Source organism: Canis lupus, chromosome 27 (genome assembly GCF_048164855.1).
Source record: "Canis lupus baileyi chromosome 27, mCanLup2.hap1, whole genome shotgun sequence".
Classification (NCBI taxonomy): domain Eukaryota; kingdom Metazoa; phylum Chordata; class Mammalia; order Carnivora; family Canidae; genus Canis; species Canis lupus.
This window is the reverse complement of record NC_132864.1, coordinates 20,157,571-20,173,430: the sequence shown is the minus strand read 5'-3', so window position 1 is coordinate 20,173,430 and position 15,860 is coordinate 20,157,571. Positions and strand designations below refer to the sequence as shown.

The following is a 15,860-nucleotide window of genomic DNA, read 5'->3' as shown; positions in this document are numbered from 1 at the left end:
CTCCGGAGCCACTTGTTCGTGATCTGGGCTGGCCAGCTGCACGGGGGCCCAGGGTGGCCTGTGTCACATGTCCCTTCCCCCTGTGGACTTTCCCATGACTCTTGACCTCCTGCTGCCTCCGCCCGAGGAGGCTCAGCCTCGTTAGCAGGAACAAGTAAACATGGGGACCGGGCTGGATTTAGCTCTGGAATGTGCGCGTGAGGCCTGGTGGGAACTGGCCGGGCCCTTCCTCCCTTGGTGCTCCAGGCCAGCGGGGAGCCGGGTGTCGGTGTCCCACCTGCTCCGAGGGCCGGCTCGGAGGTCATGGGGGCCCCTGGTGGCCCGTCCCTTCACAGGGCAGCCGTGGGTGAACACGCTAACTTCTCTGAGCTTCCGCAGCGCAGCCTGTGAAATGGGTTCAGGGCAGGCTCGCCTCACAGGGTCACGTGCGGATGAGAAGCGAAGACGTTTGCCGCACGTTGCCCGGCGTGGGGTGTCTGGTCTGTGCTGGATCGACGCCAGAGCAGGGCACTTAGCTTGAGGCTGAGCTAGGGGGGCGGGGGCTGCCTCCCCTTCAGCTCCTGGCCTCCCTTGGGCTGCTGGATGCTGAGTGATGTCAGTCCAGGAACAAAGTGAATGACACAAAGTGGAATAACCAGAGGGGAGGAGGTGCTGAGGTCCCTTGTGCCCTCAGGGGGCCGGCTCAGACCAGCCAGGGGCCTGAATATTGGCAGGGGGCCCATGGCCTGCCCATGATCGCTGCCTTCTTGGGTCTTTGAGGAGTGATGCTTTCTTTTTTTTTTTTTTTTTAAGATTTTATTTATTCATGAGAGACAGAGGGAGGCAGAGACACAGGCAGAGGGAGAAGCAGGCTCCATGCAGGGAGCCCGACGTGGGACTCGATCCTGGGTCCCCAGGATCAGGCCCCGGACTGAAGGCAGTGCTAAACCGTTGAGTCACCCAGGGATTCCCTGGGGTTTTTTTTTGTGTGTGTGTGTGAAGATTTTATTTTATTTTTTGTTTTTTATTTTGTTTGAAGATTTTATTTTTAAGTAATCTCTGCAGAATGTGGGGCTCAAAGTTACAACCCCAGATCAAGAGTTGCACGCTTGTCCTGCTGAGCCCGCAGGGCACCCCAAGGAATGATACTTTGAAATAACGTTGATTTGTCTTCACATCAACACGAGTGTCACGTCTGTGCTCGCGGCGTGTGGGGACCGCGGGTCCCGATCCGCCAGCTTTGTGGCTCACCGAGCCTGTGCACACCCTGAAGTACACACTGTTGCTGTTACTCCCGTTGTACAGATGGGAGAGCTGAGGCTCAGAGAAGTTGGGTCACTCGCCCAGGGTCACCCACCAGGAGGGAGGCAGTTTGGCCCCGTGGCCTTGGCCCTTGACCCCTACGGTTGCCCCGGGGGGGGGGGGGGTCATTACGGTGTCTTTGGCTCGTTTTGAGGTAGCCTTTCGAGCAGGACGGTTGGGGAAGCGGGGGGACGCGGGCTCCCCTCCAGCTCGTCTGACGGAGCCCCCCCTCTCTCCGCCGCCCCCAGTTCTGTTCCACATGTATGACTCCGACAGCGACGGCCGCATCACCCTGGAAGAATATCGAAATGTAAAGTATGCTCCCCGCCCGCCGGCCAGGGCTCCTGGCGCCTCCCGGCCCGTGGCCCGACGGAGGCCCGAGGTCACCCTGGCTGCCTCCCCGGCAGGTGGTGGAGGAGCTGCTCTCGGGAAACCCGCACATCGAGAAGGAGTCGGCCCGCTCCATCGCCGACGGGGCCATGATGGAGGCGGCCAGCGTGTGTGTGGGGCAGATGGTGAGCCGGGACCCCGGGGGGGGGACCCCGATCCCGGCCGCCACCTGCCACGGCTCGCCCGGTGGCAGTCTGTTTCTGGAGGGCCTGGGGGCGGCCCCCGCGCTGCCCCTACCCTGCTCCTTTCCCGCCCCAGGGAGCCCCCAGCGCGTCCCCTGCCCACGGCCTGCAGCCATCAGCTTGCCACGCTGCTGTCAGTTTACCACGAGGGGCTGGGGACGCGGTCAGCAGGGGCTCCCTCCCGGCCGCTTAGTCTGGGCCCCAGTGTGGAGCTGGGAGCGGGGACCCACGTAGATGAGCAAGAGGAGGGGGCTGGCGCCTGCAGGGGGGAGCCCCTGCCGGCCCCGGGAGGGAGGCGCGGGCCAGAGGCAGGTGGCCGTGGAGGGGACCAAGTTGCTGCCTCGGGCCCTAGCAGAGCTGCGGCAGGGAGAGACAGGCCCGGGAGCTGGACCCCCCTGGAGGCCTGTGGGGGTCGTGCTGGTGGAGAAACGGCTGGGTCATTTCTCAGGCCGGTGCTGGGCAGGCCGGTGATGAGCTCGGGCCGGTTAGAGCAGGGCTTCTCCACCTGGCACTGGTGACACGCGGGGCGGGACAGCTGTCAGTGGCGGGGACCATCCTGGGCATCGTAGGGCATTCAGCAGCGTCTCTGGCCTCCTCCCAGTTAGGAGGGAGGGGGTCTCTGGACATAGCCAGATGTCCCTGATGGGACAGGACTTGTCCCCAGCAGAGCGGTCGCTGCGTGATGACCGAGTGAGCAGTGGCCCCCAGCGTGCGTGTACTGGGTTGTGGGGATGGGATGCACCTGCAGACACGCCCCTGGCCCTGAGGGTGGCTGCATGGCATGTGCAGACATCATCCTCGTACATCCCCTGCGTCGTCTCATAGGTTTGTAGTCTCCTGTTACTGGTGGGGAAACCGAGTATGGGGACACAGAGAACTTTCCGGAATTTAAAGAGCGATCTTTACTCTGCCTGGTGGCCTCAGTCTTGTAGGGCTGGGTCTAGCCTGGTTAGCCCCTGTTGCGGTGGCTTTGAGCCCCGGGCACCTCGACGACAGGCACCTGAGGGTGTTGGTAGGTCCCACCTGGGCCATCACCTGTTCACACCTGTGTATTTAAAGTGGCCGCGGCTCCCGCTTTCTCTGGGGCTTTGGGTTCACCACGGCCTGAGTGGGGCAGTGTCCTCCTGCTGGAACCCACTGTTCGTGCCCAAGCCTGCCATCGAGGGTCCTGGCCGGCCTGGGCCTGCTCGCGGGTGGGGGTGCGGGCCGGGGTCATGCCATTAGCCTGGATTTTACCCGTCTGCCTCCTGGCCCCAGGGGGAGGCTTCTGGCCGCAGTGAGAGCACCCCACTCAGCAAATTAGCTGTGGCGGGAAGGGCTGGTGACCTCAGCGGGGAGCCCAGGGCTCCCCTGGCATCGTGTCGAGCCAGATTCCCATTTGATTTAATTACACTCCCCTTCTTTAAATTGTTCCCGTCCCACTCCAGTTTCAATTGGTGACAGTTTTCTTAATTTGCTGTAGTAAAATTGTTGGCAGCTGGCAGCTGCTGATCTGCATAAAAACCACACAACCTCAGAAGCGGAGGTATCCTGGAGCCGACGCCTGCTTCCCGGTGTGCGGCCCGAGCGTCCTTCTCTCCTTATGGGTCCTCTGTGTGCTCGTAAAATATTTTCTCAGGCAAGCGCCGGCCAGACAAACAGATGAGCTGTGCGCCACACACACACACACACACACACACACACACACACACACACACGCTCGCACGCGGGGCGAGGGCCGCATTGCTCAATACCATCTGGCCTCCGAGGACGCTTAGCATTTGTGCGGCGCTGCCCGCCCGCCTGCAAGGGATTCTCGGGGAGGGGGGGGGCGGTCCTGTGGCCTGAGGCCGGGGGTGCGGTCAGGGAGGGGCCCCTGGGCGGGAAGGGCAGCAGACCCCGGGACAGGCCCTGGGCGTTTGAGAACTGGTTGCACTTATGAGGTTTACGGGTTTACAGAGATGAGTTTCTATGTTAGGAACAAGCGTTAAGACATCAGGGAGGGTGAAGACTCCGCGGGGACGCGTGGAGCCGGCTGGCTGCCCCCTGGCCAGGTGGCCCGCCCTCGGTGCCTCGGCAGCCTGTCCCTAACACAACGAAGACGCGGAGTGCCTGCCGGTTTCCTAAAAACCCGGGGCGACAACGGCAGGGAGGTCGAGGAAGGGAGGGGGTCTGTGCTCCCCTTCCCGGCATCCACTCCTTCTCCTAAAGGGAATCGAGTTGGGGGGGGTTAGTTTCCGACATACGCCGACATCTATACTTATGCCTTTTATTTATTTATTTAATTTTATTTTTTTAAAGATTTTATTTATTTGAGACAGAGAGACACAGGCAGAGGGAGAAGCAGGCTCCATGCAGGGAGCCTGACGTGGGACTCGATCCTGGGTCTCCAGAATCACGCCCTGGGCCGAAGGTGGTGCTAAACCACTGAGCCACCTTTTATTTTTGATTCACACAAAATGACTGGACTGCTCTTCCCCTTCTCCGTACTGACCCCCCCTTCACATCCTGGGGGCAGGTGGTGGCAGTCCGGGTAGCAGTGAAGGAGACTGACACACGTTGATGGTTCTGCTGCTCCCCCCCCCCCCCCCCCCGTGTATCTTGGGGCCTCCTCCATACCTACATGTAGAGATCGACCCCTTCTTCCTTTTTTTTTTTCTGATCGACCCCTTCCTAATGGCTGCTTAGGAATAGCACAGATGACCAGGATCTACTTAGAGCCAGTCCTCTGTTGATGCTCACGGACTTCGGCCGGGCTGTCACTGTCACAGGGCTGCTGCAGGCAGGGCCAAGGTCTGGGGAGACTTGGCTGTGCCAGAGCCCGAGAGAGCGCCAGAAGGGGCAGGAGCCGCACCCCTGATCCCTGAGCTCCGTGTGTGCCCAGGGCCGGGAAGGCACAGAGGGAGACTGGCACTGCCTGTGACTGGCTGGGGGGAGGTGGACGTTATCACAGTGACTCACTGGGCGTGACGGGTGGGCCGGGAGGCCAGCCCTTCCCTGCCCCCACCCCCCATCCCAGGGGTCTGTGAGCTCCCGAGGGTCAGTGCAGGGAAATGGCAGGAGGTGTGTGGTGGTGGTGGAAGGGAAGGGGAGCCCGTGCCTCTTCACCCCCTTCCTCTACAGCCTCATCCACCAGGTTCCCATGGGGGGCTCAGGTGGGGCCCTGGTTAGCCTGCACCCTCCTTCTCTCCTGCCGTCTAGCCAACCGAGGAGACGTTGGGAGTTCAGGGTGACTGGCCTGGAGGCGGCAGTCCAGAGGGACCCCCTCTTCTCATGACTACAGGGGCCCAACCATCGGTGTCCTGCGGGGGTGGGGGCCTCCTGGCGGCAGCCGCTCACTCTGCATGTGCTCTGTCCCCAGGAGCCTGACCAGGTGTATGAGGGGATTACCTTCGACGACTTCCTGAAGGTGGGTGTCTAGGAGGGGAGTAGGGCTGGAGGGGGTGCCCGCTGGTCAGGAGGAGACCCGCATCTCTGGGGAAAGGGGTCCTGCCCGGGCGTGGTCTTTAAAATGCAGGTTTTACTTACTTTGATTGGGAGAGTAGGGTTCACCCATGGCTAGAGCAGTTGAAGCACGAGGAAAGGGCTCGATGGCTCTGTCTCTCCCCCACAAGTCCCTGGTGCCCTGGTCAGAAGCACTGCCAGTGACCGTTGGAAGCAGATTCTGGAGTGTTCTTTGCCTCTGTGAGCATCAGCTTTTCCCAGAAGCACACAGTGGAGCCAACTGTGTGGGGATCTGCCCATGGCTTTCCTGTGCATTCTTGCAGCCCCCATGGGTGGACGCCAGCCCTCTGCCGTCACAAATGTGCGCTGAGGTTAGGAACTGGGATCCCGCACTGCTCTGATAGGGACGCACCCAGCTGAGGGAGATGGGCTCACGCTGCCCGCTACCTGGCGCCCACTACTCTGTCTGTGGATCGCTGGGCTCGTCCTAGAATTAGAGGAAGGACAGGAAGTCAGGGGAACAGGACCCACAGGCTCTGGCCCAGCGCACCGCGCCAGCCTCGGACCAGCCTGAGGGAGCGGAGCGGCCTGGAGCCGGAGCCGGGCCAGGCCCTGGGTGCTCACGGCCCCGTGGAGCCCAGGAGCAGCTCAGACGGGGCCCCCTCCCTGGCCCGTCAGCAGCAAGCTCTGCAGGAGAGGAGGCAGGCGGCACCAGCTTCTGGGCCGAGGTGTGCAGCCGCCTCGCCCGCACACACCAGGGCCAGGCAGGTAAAGGAGCCTGAGAGACCCGGCCTCTTCCCCAGGAGGCTCCCCCCAGCCCCCACCCCCGTGCCTCCAGTGCTCCCCAGTCTGTCCACGCGCCAGGGAGGGCCTTTCCTGACCAGCGGGCCCCTCCCTGTCCCTCCCGAGCCTTTCCCCGGGACCCTGTTGCCACCTGGTGTTTAGCAGAAAGCACCTGGGTGCCAGGCAGCTTCCCTGGGAACAGGGGTTGGAGCTGCTCCCCAGGAACCGGGTCTGATTTCTCTGCACCCGCACCAGACCCCAGCACACTCAGAACAGGTGCAGGAGACCAGGAAGCCGCTGGGGAACTGTGGGTGTGTGACAGTGGCAAGAAATGCACCAAGGGCTCCCTGCAGCTTGGGGACCCATGGGGCTGTCCCTGGAGATGCTGCAGGTGATGGCTTGGGAATGTGAGTTCTCACACAGGCGTGGAGGCAGAAGTCACACCAGCGCGTCCAGCCATTTCTCCATCAGTGGCCTTGTTGGGCCCCCAGGGGCCAAGGAGCTGGCAAGCGCAGCCCTAGGACTGGGGGGCCTTTGTAGTGTGGCAGACGGGGTCGGGTGGCCTGGGTGTCCCCTGGGGCCCTGGCCACGATGGACTCTAATGGCAGAACTAGTACCAGCTGTGTGGCAGTGGACATCTGGGCATAGAAATTATTCTTCCCGGGCGTAAGCTAAGCTTGTCTACACCGGACAGGGGAGATCTCCTGTCCCCCGCGGGGAGGCTATAGAGACCAAACTGTTGTGACCTTTGAATCAGTGAAGCTGGCGTCATAAAATCTTGCAGTTGCACAGCGCTTCACAGCGAATGGGACGTCTCTGTGGATGATGCCATTTGAGCCTCCAGCACTGCGTGACTTCCGTGGGCAGTGCAGGTGGTGGTCTCGGCACTGTGCTGAAGCAGAGGAGGTGGAATGGGGTTAAGGAGTTTGCATGGAAACCACGGAGTGTGGTGGGTGGGATTGAAATGGCTCCGGCTCCGAGCTTGGATTCGGCGCTTAATGATAACTTGCTGTGACAGTATCAGAAAAGATCCAAATGTCAGATCCCGGTGAACCCGCAGAAAGGCCTCGCTTAGCTCACAGTCTTGGCACCACCTGTGCGGGCGGCGGGGAGGGCGCCCGGGGACACGGGCAAGGACCCGGGCTGGCGGCCGTGGGGGCACGGCGTCACGCTGCTCTGTCCCTTCCAGATCTGGCAGGGGATAGACATCGAGACCAAGATGCATGTCCGCTTCCTTAACATGGAGACCATCGCCCTCTGCCACTGACCCGGCCGCCCCGAGGCCGCCGGCCGCGCCGTGGCTGTCCTGCTGCGGCTCCCGGGGAGAGCCCCCCGCCGCTGTCTGGTCTGCCCTGGGGTGAGGTACGTGGGACTCTGCTGTTTTTATCTCTAATAAAAAAGAAACGGTTTGGTAATGAACACGGCTCCTGTGTGCTCCCCACGTCCGCCCGGTGGCCCGAGGCTGAACGAGAGCCAGCAGCAGCTCGTTTTCAAAGGCTGATTCTGAGGTTCCCCCCCGGGTCTTCTGGTTTAATTTGGGTGAAGTGTTTGCTCTTTTGCCGCACGAGTGAGTGCTGGGCAGTAACGTGAGCCCAGCAGCTCCTTGCTCCGTGGTGGCCGGGCCCGGGCGGTGGGGCTTCCTCGGCGGCGTGACGGAGCGTGTGGGCAGGGGGATGATGAGGGGCACCCACCGTGATGCACCCGAGCCCACAAGGGTCCCCAGGGTGCCGGACTCGAGGCCTGGCTGCTGACGGTGGGAGCTGGGAGCGGGGTGGGCCCCGCCCTTCTGGGCCCAGCGTGTGTGGCCTCCCAAGTGGCGGTGGCAGCGGGGGAGGGGACTGCCCCAGGTGAGTGGCTCCCAGAGCTCCAGAGTCCCCTTCCGACTCGGGGATATGTGATCTAATCGGGGCGCCGGGAAGTGAAGGTGGTCTGTCCGGTTGGCGTCGGTTGGCGTCTGTGGCCGGGGGCTCCGCGGAGGCTGGCTTAGGCTGCACGCTCAGAGTCGGCGCTCGGCGGGGCCGGCATGGCCATCGTCGCTGTGGTCGGTCACTGCTGGTGGCGTTCCAGGCCTCCTCGCTTGGTTCCTTTCCAGCCTCCCAAGGAAGTTCTGGCAACTGAGAGCTGCTGTTATTGGCGTTCGCGCATTTCCATGGTTTTGTTATCGAACACCTGTGCGTTGGGTTCAGCACATAAAAGGTGCGGCCAGGCGCACCACCGCCTCCCACCCTGTGCCCTGCAGGCCCTGGCTTGCCTCCTGGAGGCGTCGGCCCCCCGGTTCTGCAGCCTCTCTCTGGGGCTGCTCGTGCGGATGCAAGCAGCTACCGCCGGGCTGAGGATGAGCTTTCTGTCGCCGTGTACGTGAGCAGTTGAAACGGAGCAGCGAGGCGGGTTGAAGTGTGGCCGTGGGGACGGGGGACTGTGCGTGCCGGAGGTCCCGAGGCTGGCGCACCTTGGCGGTGGTGGTTTGGGGGACCCTGAGCATTAGGGAGCTTGGGGGCGAGCACAGACACTGGCTGGCCTCCTGTTGGGGGGTCAGCGTGTAGCAGGACAGCCTGGGCCCCTGGGGCCTGAGGTCACGGGGGGGTGGCCGTCAGGCGGCGCCGCCCCGTCTGTGCGGAGGCAGAGCACTCTGAAGTCATTTCCAGAACTCTGCTGCTTAGACTGGCACTTACTCAACAAGTGTTTTGACATTTCCAAAGCAGTAGGTCGGGGGCGAAGGCGGAGGCCTCTGCTTCCTACCCTGCAGGTGCCAGCCATCTGGAGGGCCCCTGAACCGTGAAGCAGCCAGCCAGGCAGTTTCCTGGAGCGGAGTGGGACGTGACCTGCCTCCCTGCGGCCCCCTGCCGTCCCCTGCTGCTCGGGGAGGGTCCCGCTCACGCCCTTGGGTGTCCTGGCTGCCAGGGGAGAGAGTCTAGTCTCCGGGAGGGCCTGGTGCGTGGGAATCTGGCCATCTCCCAGCAGTGTCCCCCTCAGTGAGCCCCCTGCAGCCTCGCAGATGCGGGCAGTCGTTCCCCCCCCCCCTCACCCCACAAGCGTGCCGGACTCACAGTGCCTCTGAGCAGCAGGATGGCTGGCATGGCCACCACAGGCCTGGATTTTCTGAGACTCTCCCAATTTGCTTCAGTTTTGTGCTTCTCAACAAAGGCAGTTCATTAATGTAAAGTGTTTTTATAAATAACGAATCTTCCATCAGCCCCTATGCCCTGAGTTTTAGTTTGGGAGATGTGGCCACTGTGGGCATACTTCAAATGTTTTCATTTGCTCAGACCACTGAGGGCCAGCCTAATGTCTTTGAAGCCATGGGCCACAGCTTACCTAACCAGCTAATTAAAATGAGATTTATTCACCATGAACCCAGTCCACGCTGCTCCAAAGAAAGCTTATTTGTTCCCAGTCACCGAGGGTGTCATCTGATTGGCAAGGTTCGTGCTGATTTCCACCCGAGCGTGGCCTGCGGGGGTTTACCTGGAGCTCTCCCACCGGCTCCCAGGGTGCTAAGCATGTGAGGTGGTGTTTCTGCTCATTTGGCCATTGGGGGAATGATCAGGGTTGCTGATGAGTTGGTAAAAACCTGCTTCTAGAAAGGGAAGGCTAATTCCTCACAGTCTAGCAGGGCTGCTGGCCTCTGGTTAACAAAGGCTGAGAGTCGCTGCTCCTGGCACAGCAGACAGGTCTCAGGATGGCCACCAGAGAAAGGAGGCAGGTGTGCCGGAGGTCCCAAGGCTGGCACACCTTGGCACACCCAGGAAGGGCTTTCTGGCTACCCAGCCCCTGAGCAAGTGCAGCCATCCCCCCGAGGTGCCTGATGGGGTACCTCATCGGAAGCAAGTGATGTTTGTTTTGAAATTTGTTCTACAATAGGCAATACAACAGATATGCTGTGTTTACCAGCCTGGCCTCTATCAGGAATACCACCAGCAACTAAAAGGAAAAATGGGCAGGCATCGATGGTAGGTCAAATATTTGAAGGAAGTGTGGTTGTGTTTGGAGGGCCTCAAGCGGTGAGTGGAGACCGAGCAGGGGGGCGGGCACGTGTCTCTGTTCGGTCGCCCAGTGCCAGCAGTCAGCTTGAAAGCGGGGTCCAGACCCCTGCCGCTGCACATCACCAAGGGGAGAAGTTACCGGAACTCAGCTTCTGGATGTTAGAAGACCCTGGCATTTTGACACAAATGCATTGGTTTGGTAGGTTTGCAAAAGGGCCGTGTAATGGAAATCTAATAGGAGAGGCTGGCGGGACACGTCCTGCAGCCACGTTAAAACATGAATTATGGATAAGGGAATGGCGTAAGAATAGCTGTTGTGACAGCTTCCACTTTTGGCCAGGCACCCTCTTGCCGGACTTGGACAAAACAACTCTGGTTCGAGGGGACGAGAAACTTCTCTCTGTGCTCTGCTCACACGGGCAGGGCACCTATGCACCTGCCCCTGCCCCACCTGCCTGCCGAGGTGAAGCTGCAGCACTGGGAATGGCAGTGACTTCCGTGGGCTGACAGGGAGTTAAAAATACAAGTCGCCTTGGCAAGGGTTTTGCAAACACCTGCTTTGCAAGCTGTCCGCCCACACAGTGACCTTGGGAAGGCCTTGGGGAGGGGAGCCGGAGGAGCCAGGTTTTTTACCTCGACTTCCTAGGGCATCAGCACTGCCTTTGTCCCTGGGCTCTTCGTGAATCAGGAGGCAAGTGTACCAGCACGGGCTCAGGTGTGGGTGCTCCTCCTCCTCATCCGACCCGGTCAGGACGGGACCAAGCTCCTGTCTTCGGCCCCCCAACAGCAATGAGGGCGAGGCGGTGCTGAGCAGCAGCTTGTGCACCCCCGACCTAGGGTGGGGACAGGGCGGCGTGTGTCCTGGCAGTGGGCGGTGAGAAAAGCCGGGCCGGGCTCAGCGCTCGGGCTGCGGGGAGCGGGGGTGTTCCCTCCCTCCACAGGGAAGAAAAGGCCCTTGGTGCTGAGCTGCGTGGAGAGCCCGCGGCGGGGAGCCCACGGTGAGCAGCCGAGGCTGAAAGCCTGCCCTGCCTGGCGCCTGCTGGAGCCCACGCAGCGGCGACCAGGTGAGCATCTGGCCTGGCGAGGGCGAGGCGGGCGGCCCGCGTGGCTCCCGGTCCGGCCCCGGCCGCCGCCGCCGTAAGCTCCCGGCCGCCACAGCTGCTGCCCGGAGCAAAGGCCCGGAGTCGGGAGGCCAGACAGCACCTGCCTAAGCCCATTGTCACGGACCGGCCCCTAATGGCAGGCCACCAGACGGCTTTAATGAGAAGGCTGTGCCCTCACAGGGGGAAGGCATCTCTCCTCCGTGCGTGCGGGGCCTCTGCCCGTCTGCAGGAAGCTGGTGTTTGTCGTTTAAATGCAGAGGGTTAAGCCCCAGCCGCCTAAATGTGGGGCCTCTGATTCCGAGGTGGGGTGCCGGGGTAGAGCACTTCATCGCGGGGGCTACCAAATTTCCCTTTCAGAACAGACCAAAATTCTACTCTCAGGGGTGCCATCAGCCAGGTGCGATTTCTCCCTCCAGGGGACGGTGATGCCATCCCCAGAGTATCGCTTAAACACATTGTTGGCTGGGCAGTGGCAGCACCAAGGCAGACCCTTGGCTTGAAAGGCACGATTGGTGACAGAGCTGAGATTCTCGGGGGGAGGGGGTGGGGGCTGCAGTCCCCTTCGAGAATCTGATGAAAGCTAGCCTGACTTCTTCCAGAAAATGCTCTTATGTACAATTTCTCATCTAATTTTGTGGGTTTCTTGGATCCTGGGCTAGGAACCCCTGGAACCGGTGGTTCTACTCAACGATGGCCTGTAAAACAAGGTTGCCCTGCCAGCTAAGCGCTCCAGGGGTGGGGGCAGGTACCATGGTAGGCAGCGGGGGGAGGGCTGGGGAGAGGGAGGGGACAGGGGACTGTCACAGGACACTTGGCCAGGGCAGCAAGTAATTGAGCAAGAAACAGATTTAAAAAATTTATTATTTGAACTGACATTTTATAAAGTATAAGCAAAAGGCAGACGATGTTTTAAGATACAAGAGCTCTGGTGTTGGGCCCTCTGGCTCCCCCAGTGGCACAGGAGTTTCTTATCCCTATGGGGGAGCTGGAGGGGGAAGTCTGGGCAACGGAAGAGCCGAAGAAAAGGAAATGATACATCTGCTCACAACTCCAAACTTGCAAAGAGGCTCCCTCAAACTAGCCAGCAGGGATTAAGGTAAGGTGGGATGAACGGAAGGGGTGGACGTGGGCTAAAGGTGTTTTCTAAACTGCTGGGTAAATGTTGATTTATAGAGGAAGAACCCTGCGCTCCTTTCCCCATCTTCCAGGACGCAGACTTTGCAGCAGAAAACACTGCCTGAGATTTCAATCTGGATCTGATAAGCCCTCCTTCACAAAACCAGGCAATTCTCCTTAATGGGAGACGGTCTAAACAGTTTGGGGAGGTAAGAAAACCCCTATAATCGTGACATTTTACACTGGGCTAGTTGCTGGCAGCGAATGACAATCGTTTAAAACTATTTTTAGTTTGGTAAAATTTTCTGGGTCTTCAATTACCTTTAATGGCCGGAAAGCGTGAACGTGTCTGTAAAATGAGCAGTGAAATCAAACTGGAAGGGCCTGCTTCATAAAAGAAAAATGTTTTACTTAGTGGTCTGGTTGCATTAAGGCTGCGAGAGATGAAAACCTTACAGAGCGAGGTCACGAGGAGGTCAGAGTCCCACATGACAACAGGAGTAAATAAAATACTTCATCTGCTAACTGCAGACGAGCTTCATCTGTGAAGTAATTTGGTTGAAAGGAAGCAGAAGACTGGTCCTGACAAAGCTGCCTGCCAGGGAAGGGGGCACTGCTCGGGGGCTTCAGTGATGAGCCCCAGTTGCAGCCCTTTCTCTGGTTCCACTGTCCTGTTGAGTTGCATGTGGGTTTTTAATGAACATCTTAAGTGATCTGAAGACTTCCGCGGACTTCACAGCATCTCCTACTTCCACATACTCGTGTATAGCAGGAAAGCTTCGTTTCTCTCTCAGATTAGTGTAGGCACCCTGAAAATCTCATGTCCATAATTACTCCTTTTTCTGTTTCTCACAGCCCCTTGTGCCTTTTTATTATTTATTTATTTAGCATCAAGAGTTGTGTATTTTAGGGGCACCTGGGTGACTCAGTGGGGTGGGTCGTGGGATCGAGTCCTGTGTTGGGCCCCGTGCTCAGGGGGAAGTTTGCTTAGGACTCTCCCCCTTCCTTCCCCACACTGTCCAAAAAATGGTCTATTTTGGCTTTTCAAAAAAAGCTGGTCCAGTGTAAAATGGGTCAAGTGTGGGGTTTTGGCATTATGATTAACTTTACGATTTGTTGGTTTTCTGTTCCATCAAGTTTTTAGCTAATTCCTTCCTCTGGAGTCACTGTGTGAGGTGACAGCTATCCATTTATCTTTAGCCTGTTTTTCAAGCCATCCTTCTCTCTGTCCACTCTGGCCTCCCCCTGGGGTTTTGATATTCAGTGCTTTCATGGTCACCCTGATCCGGGGGGTGGGAGTGGCGTTCACATCTTCCATTTTTGTTTTTCACTTTATCTAATTTTATTGTATTAGGGGGTCACTGAACTTGGCTGGATGTACCCTTGTGCAATCTGAGATTGTTTGTCCTTGTGGTCTTCAGACAGCCATTTACTGTGCATGGTCTATGGATATTTAAAAAGGTGTAAAACATTGATCTGTTGGATCATGCTTGTAAATTCTATTAAGTAAATGCTCTGAATCCTTCCTTTTTTTTAATGATTGTATCTGTTGATCACCCACTAGGAACATGGACTTTATCTTTGTAGTTCTATCAATTTGGGCTTTAATATTTTGAAGGAATATTAGGTGGCCACTGCTCAGAAGAGTCTAAATCAAGAGGAATGCAATGAATCCTTTGGAAATGGAAGCTACTTCTCACACTGAAGAGCTCCTTGATGCTGCCCTGCTTTAGCACAGTGGTTCAGGGTAAGGGTTTCTCCCCCAGCTCTTGCTCTTCTGTCCTATGTGGAGGAGGGCTGTTTATGCAACAAATAGGTAGAAAAAATCTACTTTGTATCACATGTTGTGGACACAACAGTAAACAGTCCTTAATGCAATAAGTGTACAAATATATAATTACAGATTATGGTAAAAACTATGAGGAGACAGTGCTGCTATCCTAGGTTTCCACTGGGTGGTGGTATCAAAGACCACCCAGAATGAACAGGTGATCTCTGATCCGGGGGAGGTTGGGGCCCTGTAAGCTCAGAGACCACAGCCCCAGGCCCCCTGAAGACTGGAGCAGGACGAGCAGGGCCCTGCATTGTAGTGTACTGACAGTGTGGGGAGGAGAGAGGGTCCCAGCTGGGGCAGGCAGCAGGTGCAGGGTGGAGGTGGAAGGAGGGATAGGTGGAGGCGCCAGTGGGTGGTACTCAGAGCTACAGCGAGGAGGAGTACAGTACCCAGGGAGAGAAAACAGAGTAAGAGGACACAAGCCCTGACAAACTCTAGCTCTCCACAGGCAGTAATAGCAGAAAGTTCAAGAACCGGTGGGGTCAGACAAGTGCACCCTGGGATTGCTTTCTTCCCCAGGTGTTTTTAAACATTTTTTTTTTTTTTTTTTTTAATTTTTTTTTTTTATTTATGATAGGCACACAGTGAGAGAGAGAGAGGCAGAGACACAGGCAGAGGGAGAAGCAGGCTCCATGCATCGGGAGCCCGACGTGGGATTCGATCCCGGGTCTCCAGGATCGCGCCCTGGGCCAAAGGCAGGCGCCAAACCGCTGCGCCACCCAGGGATCCCAGGTGTTAAAAACCTGGTGCAGAGCTCCTTGGTCGTGGTAAAATCCATCAGCTCTGGTTCCACCCACTCCTCTCCGTGCTCCCAAGGAGGCTGTCCCCTAACGGTGGCCCTAGGGAAAGGCGAGCGCAAGGTCATAGTTGTAGCCTGCCGCGGAGTCACAGGACGCTCGGCAGACGGGCAGCGCACTCTGGAAGGCCAGCCGGTCCACTGCAAACTCGTAGGCATGGATCAGCCCTCGGTGTCTAGGGGAAGCACAGGGACAGCAAGGGGGTCAGTTTGGTGCTGCTGGCCCGCTCCCCAGGGCAGGTCTGTGCGTTCACCTGAGATATGACACGCTTCCTATATCACACAGGTCCCTTGGGCCCCTACGGGGGTTGGACACTCAGAATCTCTGGAATCGACATGAGTCTGATGAGGCCAGCTGGGGTGGGGGGTCCACGTCAGGGAAGGCCAGCCAGCAGACTATAAGACATACTTGCACGGGGTCTCTGGGAGTGGGGGAAACCGAGTCACCCTGCAGACTGAGCATAAGGACTGGGCTTATGCCACTGTTGCTGGGCATCTAGCCACAGCAGTTTGAGTGCTCAGCCCCCCTGGGCATCCCCACCCCACGCGCTACTACCCACACAGCCACATAAGCTCACAATTTCTATGAAAATGGCTTGTTGCCTGTGACCCTGTGGAGACAAGGTGGCTTGGAGGGATTCCAGAATGAAATCAAACTAAGATGACCTGCTCTGCACTCCTGCAGCCCCAGCCCAGCCCGCTGACCTCCGGTGAGTGGTGAAGTTGTCCAGGTCAGTGTTGCGCACCACCCTCTCGTAGGGCACGTTGGCCGTGATGAGGCTGTGGCTGTTGAAGGACAGGTGACGAACGGGGTGCCTGGAACATGACAAGAGAGAGGTATAGGAATGGGAAACCCCCCAAATGGGGCACATCCTCCTAGAGGTTTAGAGTAGAAGGGACTCTAGAACCCTCTGCCAAGCTTCTCATTAACAGAGGACAAACCAGGGCCTGCAGAGGGGCAAGGTCTTG

The 15,860-nt window shown here is 58.4% G+C and overlaps 2 protein-coding genes across 2 annotated transcripts in view; one reads left to right on the top strand and one right to left on the bottom strand.

The window, feature by feature from the left end:
• The window catches only part of TESC (tescalcin), a 47,643-nt gene extending 40,165 nt beyond the window's left edge, over positions 1-7,478 (top strand). The window contains exons 5-8 of the mRNA XM_072802681.1: positions 1,530-1,591; positions 1,689-1,796; positions 5,194-5,241; positions 7,249-7,478. Coding sequence (XP_072658782.1) covers positions 1,530-1,591; positions 1,689-1,796; positions 5,194-5,241; positions 7,249-7,326 — 296 coding nt within the window. The 3' untranslated portion in view covers positions 7,327-7,478. The remainder of the gene's footprint in view (positions 1-1,529; positions 1,592-1,688; positions 1,797-5,193; positions 5,242-7,248) is intronic.
• A 4,510-nt stretch (positions 7,479-11,988) lies between these two features.
• FBXW8 (F-box and WD repeat domain containing 8) overlaps positions 11,989-15,860 on the bottom strand; it is a 120,969-nt gene continuing 117,097 nt past the window's right edge. The window contains exons 10-12 of the mRNA XM_072802680.1: positions 15,597-15,707; positions 14,828-15,067; positions 11,989-14,614 (exon numbers count right to left, since the gene is read on the bottom strand). Of these exons, the coding sequence (XP_072658781.1) occupies positions 14,935-15,067; positions 15,597-15,707 (244 nt within the window). The 3' untranslated portion in view covers positions 11,989-14,614; positions 14,828-14,934. The remainder of the gene's footprint in view (positions 14,615-14,827; positions 15,068-15,596; positions 15,708-15,860) is intronic.